This window comes from Rattus rattus, chromosome 18, assembly GCF_011064425.1.
Source record: "Rattus rattus isolate New Zealand chromosome 18, Rrattus_CSIRO_v1, whole genome shotgun sequence".
NCBI lineage: Eukaryota > Metazoa > Chordata > Mammalia > Rodentia > Muridae > Rattus > Rattus rattus.
Window position 1 is genome coordinate 7,840,455 of NC_046171.1, and position 13,909 is coordinate 7,854,363.

At 51.1% G+C, this 13,909-nt stretch overlaps 1 protein-coding gene and 2 non-coding genes across 3 annotated transcripts; all 3 read left to right on the top strand.

The window, feature by feature from the left end:
• Positions 1–690: 690 nt before the first annotated feature.
• Positions 691–13,644, top strand: Ddx39b (DExD-box helicase 39B). The gene is made up of 11 exons (XM_032888403.1): positions 691–809; positions 2,159–2,496; positions 3,511–3,638; positions 3,854–3,946; positions 7,021–7,204; positions 9,141–9,259; positions 11,421–11,552; positions 12,709–12,818; positions 12,921–13,065; positions 13,170–13,317; positions 13,422–13,644. The coding sequence occupies exons 2-11, from the start codon at positions 2,286–2,288 to the stop codon at positions 13,436–13,438; spliced, it is 1,287 nt and encodes a 428-aa protein (XP_032744294.1). The 5' UTR covers positions 691–809; positions 2,159–2,285; the 3' UTR covers positions 13,439–13,644.
• Positions 1,667–1,745, top strand: LOC116887772. Its single transcript, XR_004386269.1, has one exon. It is a non-coding gene; the product is annotated as a small nucleolar RNA SNORD83 (small nucleolar RNA).
• Positions 7,258–7,332, top strand: LOC116887773. The gene has a single exon (XR_004386270.1). It is a non-coding gene; the product is annotated as a small nucleolar RNA SNORD83 (small nucleolar RNA).
• Positions 13,645–13,909: the final 265 nt, after the last annotated feature.

Sequence of the window (13,909 nt, forward strand, 5' to 3'; positions counted from 1 at the left end):
CTTAGTGTTACTTAGTATTACTTTCAAGTATGCTCAATAGGGAAAGCACCTGCTTATGTTTCTGCAGAAAGGCAACAGGTCATCACTTCTGACCTGTGTAGCACCTCAAAGGGAATACCAACTACTTAGGGGGGGACAAATTCCAGGCTGAATAATGGAACTGAGACCATTCTGCTGCTCTAGTTAGTAATAATTATGGAAAGGTGCATAACCCTCAAACTCCACCATTTATTTAGCACCTGGACAGAATGTAAGCCTCCATCTCCCAATATAATTTTGGGTAAATCCGGCCGATTCTCTGCACAACTGTAATGGGCGTGGTCACGTACCGGACACCCCCCCCCCAGTAGAGGCCAGACTTAGCCGCTCTCAGGTCACCTTGACTACGAGGCTAAGGACCCCGTGAGAACGCTTCCCACTCTGCTCGCGGAGTCCTGCATGCCCACAGAGAGGCGCCCAGGGAGAAGCCTGGCGTGGCAAACAAAACAGAACAAAAGTAAAGCCGACCGTCGGAGGGTGTGCAGAAGCGTAGAAGAACAAAATGGGGAGATCAGATGGGGAGAGATGTGAGCTTCCTGTCGCGCTCTTGCTGCCGGCGACGGAAGGGGGCGTCAGAAGCTTAACTTCAAGTGGGCATTCTGCAAAGCCAGCCGCGGAGAGCGCGCCGCCGGAGGCCTCCTTCCGGCACCCCGCGCATGCGCCCTGGCGGTCGGGAAGGCGGGAGGCCGGGGCGAGACTGGAACCGGAAGTGAAGGCAGCTTCCCGCCTCCGTCCCTGTTGCTGCCGCCATACACGCTCGCAGTGCTTAGGTAAGCTCGGCCTTGTGTACTATCCGCCGCCATCTGCCCGCCCCGCGGCTCGTCCCGCCGCGCGGGCCCCTGATACCCCGTGCCCGGCCGGTGGTGTGGCCGCCGGCGCGTAGGCGAACGCTCAGTTCCATTGTTTTCATCCCTTTCTGAGAGCAAATCTTGGTGGGGGAGCTGGGAGACAGGCGGGGGACGATCCAAAATGGTGGCCTCGGCCGCCATTGTGTTCCTCGTTTCCTGGATGTTCCAGTGGGTCCTTTGCCCACCCGAGGCCGCGGCGGCCGGAGGCGGCGCCAGGAGGAGGGCGGGGCCCCTCGCATCTCCCCTCCGGGCCTTTTCTTAGTCCGCCAGGGATGGGAAGGATCTTGCCTCGGGGCCCATTCAACCCTCTGACCCCCTGCTTACGCTCCCTTATTTGGAGCTCTCTGTAAATGGCTATCTCCGTGCTTGACCAATGGTGTCGGCGCAGTAGTCGGGAAGGTTTCCTGGAAGCTTTCCGGGAAACTTCCGAGGGCACTGCGAGGCGTTCGCTTTTAAGACCACTCTAAAGGCTGCATCGTCCTCAGCTGCGACCTTAATTCCTTAATGTGACTATTAAAACTAATTGTGGCGGCGCTGGGCCGATCCTTGCGGCCTCTCGCGTTGCTAAGCGAGCACCTTCATTGAGCCAGACACCCAGCCTTTTCAAAAAAGAATTTTCTTTTTTTAATGGAGCCATTCATACCCTTGCAGCCACCGTTTAAATACCATAGGCTCTCCCCACCCCCTTCCTTCCTGCTTCTGCTTCCCGGCACTGGGAATCACGGGTGTGCGCCGCCGGGATGGGCCCTCCGGTGTTCCTGAGCAAGTGAATAGCGGCAGCCACATGATGTTTGCAATTGGGAAGTGAGCGCTTTGCGCGCGGTGCTGACCCTTATCTATCACCCTTGACTGATGGCTGACGTTGGGGCTCAACACCGCGAGGTGACAGGGGGAAGCGCAGCCTCTCTTGTCTTCTCTTGTCCTTTGTCTCTCCACCCTCGTGTGAGTCGTTAGTCACGCTCATCCTCGCTCCCGCCTTGTCGAAGTGTGATCCAAAATCTGGTTGGCGGTCGAAGCCACTCTCTGTCTCTCCCGTCTGGTGTTCCGTTTTATGTCTCGTGTGTGTGTGTGTGTGTGTGTGTGTGTGTGTGTGTGTGTCTGTCTGTCTGTCTGTCTGTCTCCGTTAACTTTTCTTTCGGGACAAAGGCTTCACAGTTTAGAGAAAATAGGAAGGGTGTAGGGATGGATGAGAAGTGAGGAGTCAGATCATGACTGATTAGTTTTTCCTTTTTCTTTCTTTTTTTTTTTTTTTTTGTCGTCCCTTCTCCCAGCTCTTCTGTCAGAAACTGGTGTCTTTTCCCTTGCTGTTCTCCAACCCCTCTCTTTCCCCTTTCTTCCTCTTACCTGCTCTGGGACACCTAACTCAGAGACCTCCCTTCTCCCCCCCCCGGCCGGATTATGGCAGAGAACGATGTGGACAATGAGCTCTTGGACTATGAAGATGATGAGGTGGAGACGGCCGCCGGGGCAGATGGGACCGAAGCTCCCGCCAAGAAAGACGTCAAGGGCTCCTATGTATCCATCCACAGCTCCGGCTTTCGAGATTTCCTACTTAAGCCAGAGTTGCTCCGGGCCATTGTTGACTGTGGCTTTGAGCATCCATCAGAGGGTACATTTTATTGTTGGGTCTAGAGACCTTATTTAGCATTTCAGGGATGCAAGACAGATGTGGTTCGTGTCTTGGTTCATAAGATCTGAATTTATTTAGGTTAGGCCAAGCTCTGAGAATGCACTCAAAATGTTAGCTGCCGAAGAGGTTTTGTTTTTGCCTGGTTTTTTGTTTTTTGTTTTTCTTTGATTTTCACCTTTTTGGCTATTTGGACTCTCAGGGCCTGGTTGGACCTTTAGTTCCCCTCTTTTGGGCCAGGCTGACAGTGGTCCCTGGAAACCGTAACGATCTGTTTAAAGAAGTTAGCTTCTATGGCTTCTGGGTTAGGTACCAAGTCCTTCATTTTGTTCAAGGTGGCAGGGTTACATGATCCCAAAGCCCAGCAACCTATGTAGGAGAAATAGTCTGTGGCAGTCACTCAGATTCATTGATGGTTACGCTATAAGAAAAAATAAAGATAGCCAAGAACATTGAAGGTGAACCATTGGTAGGTTCAAGAGGGGTCTTAGTAGCTTGAAGGAGCTCGAGACCCCATATGTACAACAATGCCAAGCAACCAGAGCTTCCAGGGACTAAGCCACTACCCAAAGACTATACATGGACTGACCCTGGACTCTGACCTCATAGGTAGCAATGAATATCCTAGTAAGATCACCAGTGGAAGGGGAAGCCCTGGGTCCTGCTAAGACTGAACCCCCAGTGAACTAGATTGTTGGGGGAGGGCGGCAAGGGGGGGATGGGGGGGGAACACCCATAAAGAAGGGGAGGGGATGTTTGCCCGGAAACCTGGAAAGGAATAACACTCAAATGTATATAAGAAATACTCAAGTTAATAAAAAAAAAAAAAGGGGGGTCTTAGTAGCACTGGGGAGCTGGGGCACAGGTAGGAGGGTTTGATTTGGGTGTCTGAGGGGATCAGAGAAAGGATGGGGTCAGGTAAAATGTGACACATCGGCTGGGAAGGAGGGGGCTTGGCATGGTGTAAAATAAAAATCTCTCTCCTTTCCCCTCTAGTCCAGCATGAATGCATCCCCCAGGCCATTCTGGGGATGGATGTCCTGTGCCAGGCCAAGTCAGGCATGGGAAAAACAGCAGTGTTTGTCTTGGCCACACTGCAGCAGCTGGAGCCAGTTACTGGGCAGGTATGTTGGGGGCAGTGTTGGAGAGGGTGTTGAGGTTGAACCACCAGGAGGCTGTTTCTGGCTGTGTGTGCTCTCAGAGCTGGTCTCCTCCGGCAGTTCAGGGGGAATGTTCTGTAGCAGTGTGGGCATAATGGTTTAAAGAAACTGCTGTCATCGACAAGTTGCCAGATGCGGGACTGACTTTACTGTGTCTGTCTCCATTTGCTCCCTCAAAGGTGTCAGTGCTGGTGATGTGTCACACCAGGGAGCTGGCTTTCCAGATCAGCAAGGAATATGAGCGCTTCTCAAAGTACATGCCGAATGTCAAGGTAAGGGGGCAAAGAAACCTGGGTCAGGGAGGCTGTGGGGAGGCAGAGGCACTGGGAACTTGTGGGCCAACAGTTGGCTGTCCTCAGGCATTGAGGAGCTCTGTAGGGGACCTGTGCTGTCAGTGGTGCGTTCCTGCAGGCTGGGCACATGAGACTTGAGTCAATGCCAGGCCTTTCTGTAACTGCCTTTGTAGGTTCCACACTGTGAATAAATAAGTCTGCGTGTTTCCTGAGAGTTCATAACTTTAGGTGACGCCATCGCAGCACTCTGTAATTAGTTGGGTTTCGGTATTAAAAATTCCATTCCAGAGCTTTGAGCTACTCAGTCTGGAATTGAGCTACCTCCAGGCCCCTTTGTTCTTATGTCCAGGATTGTCTTGTAACCAGGTTATCCTGGGAGGCCTGGCACTCTTAGCCCAGGCCGCAGGCCTTGAACCTGCCTGAGGCTCCTGCCACGCCAGTTCCTAAGTAGTTGGGACAGGCCTTTGCCACCTGGCTTGGCCTCTGTTCTCTTCTCCTGTATTGCTGGGTAGATTGCTTGAGAGTTTGGGAGTGTATGTGGCCAGAGGAAGCTAGATGCTCTTAGAACCACTCTGGTGTGGACTTTAACTGGAACGTTTGGTGCTTTCTTGGTCATAACAAGTGGCATGTGTCTTCTATGAAGGGATGTGGTATGGCCTTGTACTTGGCATCCTTTTGGAACTTGGAGATTATTTATTTCTATGCTTGGACGTATGTGGCCTGCTGTGTTTGAAAGTAGTTGTAACCTGGCCCTGAGTGGAGAGATGTATGTGGACTTCCTATTCTGGTTAGGTGGGGGCCCTTGGGTCACTTTTTTTATTTTTAATAGAGAGTGTAGTTTTGCTTGGGTGAGGCAGCATGTCACCAGGGACGAGTGCTTGCCATCATCTGTCTGCTGCTTGAGTGCAGGGGGGTTATTTACTTATTATATATAAGTACACTGTAGCTGCCTTCAGACTCACCAGAAGAGGGCATCAGATCCCATTACAGATGGTTGTGAGCCACCATGTGGTTGCTGGGATTTGAACTCAGGACCTCTGGAAGAGCAGTCAGTGCTCTTAACCACTGAGCCATCTCTTCAGCCTTCACTGTATGCTTTAAAGGAACTTGTAATTTTGACGCAGAACCAGAAACTGAGAATAGTTTCTTTAAAATCAAAGTGGGGGTCAGAGAAATGGCTCAGGTAAAAGCATTTGCTGCAGAAGCCTGAAGATGACTTGCATCCTTCCCTCAGAACCATGGAAGGTTTGCACCAGATCCACAGTGTCCTCTAACTCTCACGTTCACTTCCCCCACACCCACAAACCATGTATACACAATAAGATATTGTTACATATACAGCTTATATGTGCGTACCCCACCACAGGATTTTCCTGTGTAACCCTGCTGTCCTGAAACTTGCTCGGTAGAGGTATCCTGGGCTGGCCTCCAAGTCAGCCCTGCCTTTCTTTGCCTCTTCCGGGTGTCACCATCTCCACAACCATGTCCAACCCAGCATGACATTTAAAAAAGGGAATTGTGGAAGAAGAGAAAAAGGAAAGGCAGTGTGCAAAATGCTAAAGGAATCCAGAAATCTTGTGATCTCCGAGGTCCCCATTGCTCTGCATAACCAAGCATTGACATTGTTTTCCTAACCTGTCTCCGTGCAAGCTTCCTGGCCTCTTTGAGAAACATTGTAGCGTATTTATATTTTTTTTTCCTCCTAGGATTTTGAAAATAGTTTGTGATCTGGAGGCATTGTCTGTGTCTGTGCTTCTGTCTGTGTGTCTGTGCCTCTGGTTGTAGGTAGTTATCATACGCTGCCAAGAAATGAATAGACTTGCAGTTCTTTGGCTGAGTGGTCCTTCTGGGTGAATCTAATAGTTGGAAACTGAAGCTGTCCATGGCTCATTCCTGTAACCCAGGGCTTGGGAGGTTGAGGTGGGAGTTTGCTGGAGTTGAAGGCTGCCCTAGGCTAATGTCTCAAAACCGAGGGGGAGAATTGCAAACCATTTACCAGGAAGCTGCAGTCCTCTCTGGTCCCACAACACCCTGTGTTACTCAGAATGCTCTGAGGGTTGGGATCAAGTATGAGGCCAGGTTTGGTATTCAAGTCAGCAGAGTAGCTAGTTAGGCCAAGCACCCCACCCCACCCCATCAGTTAACTACATAGTCATAAAATCAGAATTATCTGTACTTTTCCTTGGTTCTGCAACAAAGTGTCCTCTAGGGGGCAGTCTAGTGCCTCCCTTAGTTAGGTTTAGCTTGCTTTCCCCTCAGCATCTGCAACAGACCAAAACTTCTGTCTGCAAGCTTAGTTGATACCTGCTAACACACTTTGGAAAGGAATGCTCCTGTGTGCACGTGTTAACCATTCGTGACTCTATTGAGAAAAGGAAGAGGTCACCACAGAGGAAGCTTCCTGGTGATTTCTGTCCCCCTGAAATTGAACAAGTCCAGGCGTTTCACCTAGTGTCAGAGCTCACAGGTCAGCACTCACCTAGTGGTTTGCACTAGTGGTGTGACCTTTATCTCAGGAGGAAGCAAAGGCTGCAGGCCAGCTAGACTGTCCTCAGTTAGGAAAGCTTGCTTGTGGGTTTTTTGTTTGTTTGCTGGCACCTCACCCTTCCTTGGGGGCTTCTTGCTTTCTTCATTTGTAAAGGAGGCTGTGACTTTGGAGTCACCTGTGCCTCATTGTGTAGGCCAGCTAGGGCTGTGTAGAGTGATCCTGCCTTAGAGTTTGAGTGGAGGCAGAGAAGCTGAATGTCATCCCCGCCCTTCCCCGTTAGCCCTGCCATGGTGAGCAAGTCACTCTGTTTCTTACTGGAGGCCTGACAGCTGATGGCTGGTTTACAGTCAACTGCAGAATGGACGCACTGGTATTGGCAAGGTGGCCCATTGCCTTTAACCTGCCCTTGGGCAACAGACAGGCTGATGTACAAAGTGAGTTCTAGGCCGACCAGGGAGGGCTATACAGTGAGGCCTTGTCTCAGACAGAGGGATGGGGAGAGAATGGGAGCTCTGGGAGACTGGAACATTTTCCTTTCTTGTGAGACTTTCCTGTTGGCCGGCAGGTGGCAGTGTTTTTTGGCGGACTGTCTATCAAGAAGGATGAAGAGGTGCTGAAGAAGAACTGCCCACACATTGTTGTGGGGACTCCTGGCCGAATTCTAGCCCTGGCCCGAAATAAGAGCCTGAACCTCAAACACATTAAACACTTTATCTTGGACGAATGTGACAAGATGCTTGAACAGCTCGGTGAGTGGTGTGCCCGGCCCCAGCTCAGGTGGTTTAGGGAGCTGCCCTTTGGAGCCAAATGATGTGTGTTTGATATAGGAGCACTGTGTGCAAGGACGACCCTCATCTATCACCCATGACTGATGGCTCCGGGCTGCTTCCCCTGGTGCTGTGGTGCTGTGCATGCAGTGAGGCGGTGCGCCCAGCCTTGTGCTCTCCTTTCTGTAGCAGGGGACGGAATGTGCTGATACGTCATCACCACTGCCCCTTCTTAGGGATGGACCATGTGCTGGGGGTTAAACTAGAGCAGCAGGTGCCTGCCCTTGTATCCCAGTATAGCATGTGCGACCAGGATTCATAGATGTGCAGGTTTCTGGAGTTAAATTCTGGAAGTATCTGGTAAATGTTCACAAGAGATCACACATTCTGGTGGTGTAGTGTGCCATGTGGGGTTAAAAGAAAATTTCATTATGAGTTTCACTGGGGAGTGCTGGAGAGATGGCTTGTTAGTTAAGAGCTCTGGCTGCTCTTGCAGAGGACCTGGGTTTCATTCCCAGCATCCAGATGGCAGCATATGACCCACTGTATAGCTGCAGTTTCCAGGGGCACCTGAAACCCTCCTTGGGCTTTTTTGAACACTGAGCAAATACATGTTACTTAGATGTATGTGCAAGCTAAAACACCTACATACATGATACAAATAAAGAATAATGGGGGCTGGAGAGATGGCTCAGCGGTTAAGAGCACTCGACTACTCTTCCAGAGGTCCTGAGTTCAATTCCCAGCAACCACATGGTGGCTCACAGCCATCTGTAAAGAGATCCGATGCCCTCTTCTGGTGTATCTGAAGACAGCTACAGTGTACTTATATATAATAAATGAATAAAATCTTAAAAAAAAAAAAAGAATAATGGAATCCAGGTCCTGGTGACTGCACTTGCCTTTAATCCAAGCACTTCAAGAGTCTAAGGCCGGTGAGTCTGAGTTGGAGGTCCATCTGGTCTATCAGAGTCAGTTCAAGGACATCCAGGACTGAACAGAGAAACTCCTGAATAACCTTTTAAAAAGAGGCTTAATATGCCTTTAATCCCAAGGGTAGTGAGGCCCTATCTTTAAAGGGGGCGGGGTTGGTTTTGGTGAGTTGAGAGAGTAGAAAAGAGTGTAGCTCTAGAAAGAAGTGTTTCTAAATGGCCTTTGGCTGTCCCAAAATGGCACTGATGGTGGCATCAGGCCATTTCTTTCTGTCTGCATAGGGTGTACGAGGCCGAAGGCACAGTGGACCAGTGTAGAGTACGTGCTCCTTGGGTAGGAAGAGGAGCTCAGGAAAGGGCCTTTAGAGGTGTGTGTTGTCTCGTGGACGGTGTGTGTGTGTATTGGTCTCACTGTATAGCCTGGAACTTGTTATGTTAGAGACCAGGCTGGCTTCAAACTCAGATCTGCCTATCTACCTCCTGAGTCCTGAGATTACAGATGTAAGTTTATTATTTTAAATGTGTATGAGTGCGTGCATGCTTGTGCCTGCAGAGGATTGAACCCCTGGAGCTAAGTTACAGGCAGTTGTGGGAGCTGGAAACCTAACGTGGGTCTTCTTGGAGAGCAGCAGGTGCCCTTAACTGCTGGGCCTCTGTCCAGACTCATACTCCATGTTTAAGGGTCACTGTTCCCTGAGCCTCTCGTGAGATTTGTCCCCATTTTGTAAATTGGGGCTTTGGGTTTGGTCGTATTTCTTGTCTGAGCGCAGGAGTGGAACTTGACCTCAAGTCTTTCCTAAGTGCATTGCCTTTTCCATGCTGTTACTCAATGCACAGCTTCTGGTCCTGGCCCTTTCAAGTACTAGAATTACAGGCGAGCACCACAAAGCCTGACTTGTCACTGAGAGCACGGAAACGCCACACCTCTGCAATGGCTTCTCACCAGGTTTAGGCCACAGACTCATGTGTGAATGTTTTCCTTGCAGACATGCGTCGGGATGTCCAGGAAATTTTTCGCATGACCCCCCATGAGAAGCAGGTCATGATGTTCAGTGCTACCTTGAGCAAAGAGATCCGCCCAGTGTGCCGCAAGTTCATGCAAGATGTAAATACCTTCTACCTTCTCTCCCTCCACTCCCCGCCCGCCGCCTCCTCCCCCCTCGCCCTCTTCCTCCACACTCCCTTGTCCTTCAAGCACCAAGAAGGGAGCTTGTGCCCGTCTGGGAGCAACAACTCCTTGAAGAAAAACACAGAGGCAGAGACAGTTAGCAGTAGGGTCTGCGCGTGCCAGGGAAACTCCGGAAGACTTGGTCGGGTTAACGTGAGAGCGGGTAGTGTTTGACATTTTTTAATCACGACATTTTTGAACCTCTTCTCCCTTTGGGGGTAGGGCAAAATTTTGTGCCCTACCACCCTCCCATCGCCTCCTACACACCCCCTTCAGCCACGCACCCTCCAGGTGGCTTGGAGCATTCAGCTGGAGTCTCTGCTCACCGAAACTCGTTCATCTCAGTGGCAGGAGAAAGAGAGAGAGAGAGAGGGACAGTCAGGTGCAGGTCCTGTCCAGAAGAAGAACAGACAAACAGCACCATGAATCGGCCCCTCCCAACCTCCAGGAGCGGGGGCCTTTGGCACCTCAGCCCCAAGTCCCCTACTCCTTCCTGCCCATACCTCCCTGCGCCCATCGGAGCCTTGGTTGATGTGAGCTGGCAGCAGAGAAGCACTGAGGCGCGGCGGCAGAACGCAGACCTGCGACAGTGGAGCAGCAGCGGAGGCCACGGGGAGCCTGACCAGGATGCTGAGGACCAATCCAGCCTCTTTTTCCTGAACCTAATGTGCTGTACCCCATTTTCCCCATACTTGTTGGGGGAGGGGTGTCCTGAGTGGGATGGTGGATTTTTTTTCTCTCTCTCTCTCTCTTTTTTTTTTTTTTTTTTTTTTTTTAAATACGAGGTTATGGGAAATGTCGAATGGGAAGCTGTGCTGACAGCGACCAAGTGTGTGTCAGTGCCGAGACTGAGTAGTGGGTCCTTCACCCTTCCCTTGAGAAGATGGCCTTCTCTTGGGCTGGGCTTGGGGCAGAATTAGGAGGCAGCTGCAGGACTTACTTGGGGAGCCTATGTTCTGGAAGAGGTTTCTGTGGTCCCTGCCCTGGTCCCTGGTTCTATGTAAACCGTTTCAAGACAGTGTAGAGTGGAAAGAGTCCAGCCTGGAGTTGACTAACTGAATATGCATGCTCCTTCCTTCCCTTCAAGGGTAGGGGTGGGTGGGCTTGTTTGGACTCTACAAAATGTAGGGCGATTTCCTTCCCATTGCCCTGTCACCTCTGATGCTAAAAGGTCTTTGTATTGGAACTGAAGAGGAAAACAGGACAGCCAAGCTGTAATTCTCAGCTGCTGGGAGGAGGGAGGAGGGAGGTGGGGAGAGAAGGAAAAGCTATGCCCTTTAGTTAAGAGTTGAGGAAAGCAGGCAGGCTCAGTGATGGAGATCTGAGGGCATCTGCGCGGGGTGGGAACTCAGAGGGTCAGGTCAGAAGGAGCTGCTTAGGATGTTGCTGGTGCCCAGAGAGAGGAGAGGAAGGGACAAAAAGTTGTGCTGAGCTTGAGTTCGGAGAGGTGGCCTGGACTGACCATGGCAGGTGTGGGTGAGGGAGGCTGCAGTTTCATTGTTCCCAATCCCTGAAATGTAGATGGTTTTGACTGAATTTAGAGACCATTCTCTTCCAAACCTGATCTGGTGGTTCAGAGCAGGTGTCCTTGATAACATCTTAGAGGTGTGCTACCTCAGCCCTCCAGAGGAGCTGGGTCAGTGTGCTGCCAATGCCCAGCTAGTGAACGGCTTTGGTGGTGTCCAATGTGACCTTCTGGTCTCGAGGACATTTGCTGAAGTGCAGAGAGGACAAATGAGTGGGTCAGTTGTCCCTGTCCTGTTGTGGTGACATCACTGCCTCTCCTGGGTGTTCTGACCATGCCCTGTTGCCTTTCCTCCACCACCTCTACCTGGCAACCGGCACCTTGCTCTGTACAGAGCTCCCATCCCTAACCATTTAATTGATTGGGCTTAAAATTCAGCTGATGTGGATGCTACCAGATCTAGCTGGAAAGAGACCTCAGTACAGAGTGTTCTTTGTGGTGGGGAGGGGTTTTCAGTCTTCTCTCTCCTCCCCATCTTTCCATGGGGTGTATTGGAGATCAGCGTCCTCCACCCCCCCAGGTTTAACCCCCCCACTCTGCCCTCCTCCTGCCCCCACCCCTCCTCCCCCTCAGCCTATGGAGATCTTCGTGGATGACGAGACCAAGTTGACGCTGCACGGGTTGCAGCAATACTACGTGAAACTGAAGGACAACGAGAAGAACCGGAAGCTCTTTGACCTTCTCGATGTCCTCGAGTTCAACCAGGTCAGTATTGAGGGTCTGTGGACATGAGCACTGCCCGTCTCCAGCTGTGGCAGAAGCCTATGTAGAAGTAGCCTGTGATTGACAGGCCATGTAGGTGAAGAGGTGAAGCGGTGGAGCAAGTCCGAATGGGAAGATGAAGTTGGGTGAGAGCTGAGGTAAAGTACTGATGGCCTCAGAAAGTGGACAAGAGATTCCCAGGTACCTGGCACTCACCTAAGAGCCTGGCAGGGCAGCCCTGTGCTGGGCTGGCCGTGTGTGTGAAGAGAATCATTTGGTTTGTTAGACTAGTTCTTAGAATGTTCTAGAGGTGGACTCTCCCATGTGTGTGCTGGTTTGAGGTTTCATGTCTGCAGCTCAGAGGCCAGGATGTTGGAAATTAAGGCCTACATGTACATGCAGTCAGGTTGAGGAGCAGAGAATACCATTTGTGTAGAGAGATTTGAGTTGGAATGAGGGATTGGGGAACTCTTCTAGAAACACATGCCTTCCTTTAAACCCGGCATTCAGGGGGCAGAGGCAGGCAGCTCTTAAAGTCTACGGAGCGAGTTGGAGGACAGCCAGGACTACACAGAGAAGTGCTGCCTTGAAAAACAAATCAAAATTCTGCCAGATGTGTTAGCATACATCTTTAATTCTAAGAATTAGACAGAGATAGGTAAGTGCAGGTTTGGGGCCAGCCTGGTCTACATAATGTGTTTCAGGACAATTAGGGCTAATAGAGAAACCCTGTCTCAAACTTTCTGCTGTTCCAGAGGATGCACATTGAGTTCACAGCACCTATCCATGTAACTGGGCCCAGGTAATTCAACACACTGTTGTGAGAGTGCACTGCATACACCTGACACACATGCACAAAACCACACATGCATACATTTAAAAAACTTCAAAAGTGAGGTTTCTGGGCTGAGGAAGTGGCTCAGAAGTTACAAACACTTTTGTTCTTCCAGGGATTCCCAAGTTCAATTCTCAATACCCACGTCAGCTCTTAATCATGTAATTACAGTTGGCGGGAGAGGGTCGGGTGTCCTCTGCCGTCTCCACAGGCACCGGGCACACAGCACAAGCATGTGTGCAGGCAAACCCCACACACCTGAACTTACGAAACCACATGGGGATTGTGGGAAGCTGGCACATACGTCACCCCTGTGCTCCTCAGGTTGTGATCTTTGTGAAGTCCGTGCAGCGTTGCATCGCCTTGGCCCAGCTTCTAGTGGAGCAGAACTTCCCAGCCATTGCTATCCACCGCGGGATGCCCCAGGAGGAGAGGTGGGTTGGAGGTGGGCAGGCGGGCACTTCCATCTGTATACTGGTGTGGGGAGGAAGCGGTGTGAAAGCGACGTCTCAAACCTCTCATTTACTCTCACAAAGGCTCTCTCGGTATCAGCAGTTCAAGGATTTTCAGCGGAGGATTCTTGTGGCTACCAACTTGTTTGGCCGTGGCATGGACATTGAGCGCGTGAACATCGCTTTCAACTATGACATGCCAGAGGACTCCGACACCTACCTGCACAGGGTAAGCTGCCCACCCTACCCCACTTCCTGTGTGCGCACGCTGTGCCCCTTCCTCTCCCCTCTGTCTCCCCTATGAGGCTTGCAGTTTTCCACCTCTCCTTCCAGGTGGCCAGAGCGGGCCGGTTTGGCACCAAGGGCTTGGCCATCACATTTGTGTCAGACGAGAACGATGCCAAGATCCTGAATGATGTGCAGGACCGTTTCGAGGTCAACATCAGTGAGCTGCCCGATGAGATCGACATTTCCTCCTACAGTGAGTGTCGGCTTGGGGTGTGTGTGTGTCTGTGTGTGTGTGTGTCTGTGTGTGTGTGTGTTCCCATTGTGTGGCTTGTTGTAACTGACTGTTTCTTTCTTCAGTTGAACAGACACGGTAGAGGAATCACCTATTCTGGACCGTGGCAGTCTGTTGTAGAAGAGGACGAAGGGGTCAGGGAGGAAACACTACTGCCCCACCCCTGACACCTCAGCCCACCCTCTCCATGCCTCTCTGCGTCACCACCACTCCTAAACCTAGTCCTGATTTATCAGAGTTGTTTGTTTGTTTTTGTTTTTTAACAAAACTAAGAATGAAACAACTGTCTGTGGTGTCTGTAAGTGCTCCGTTTGGGTGGGACTTGAGCCAGGATCACTCTGAGGCTTGAGCCCTGTTGTGGGGCAGGGTCATAGCAAGGTAAGGCCCAAACCCGAGAGGCTGTGGCTCCCCAGCTGCCCTCTCTTCTGGTTCTACTCACTTTCTAAAGTGGCTGTGGGCAGTGAAGCTGGGGGACAGCTGGGGGTCGGGAGGTAAAGAGGAAGCTCGGGGTCCTCATGCCTCATCTCCCCCCACCGGGTTCCTAGTATGAGGA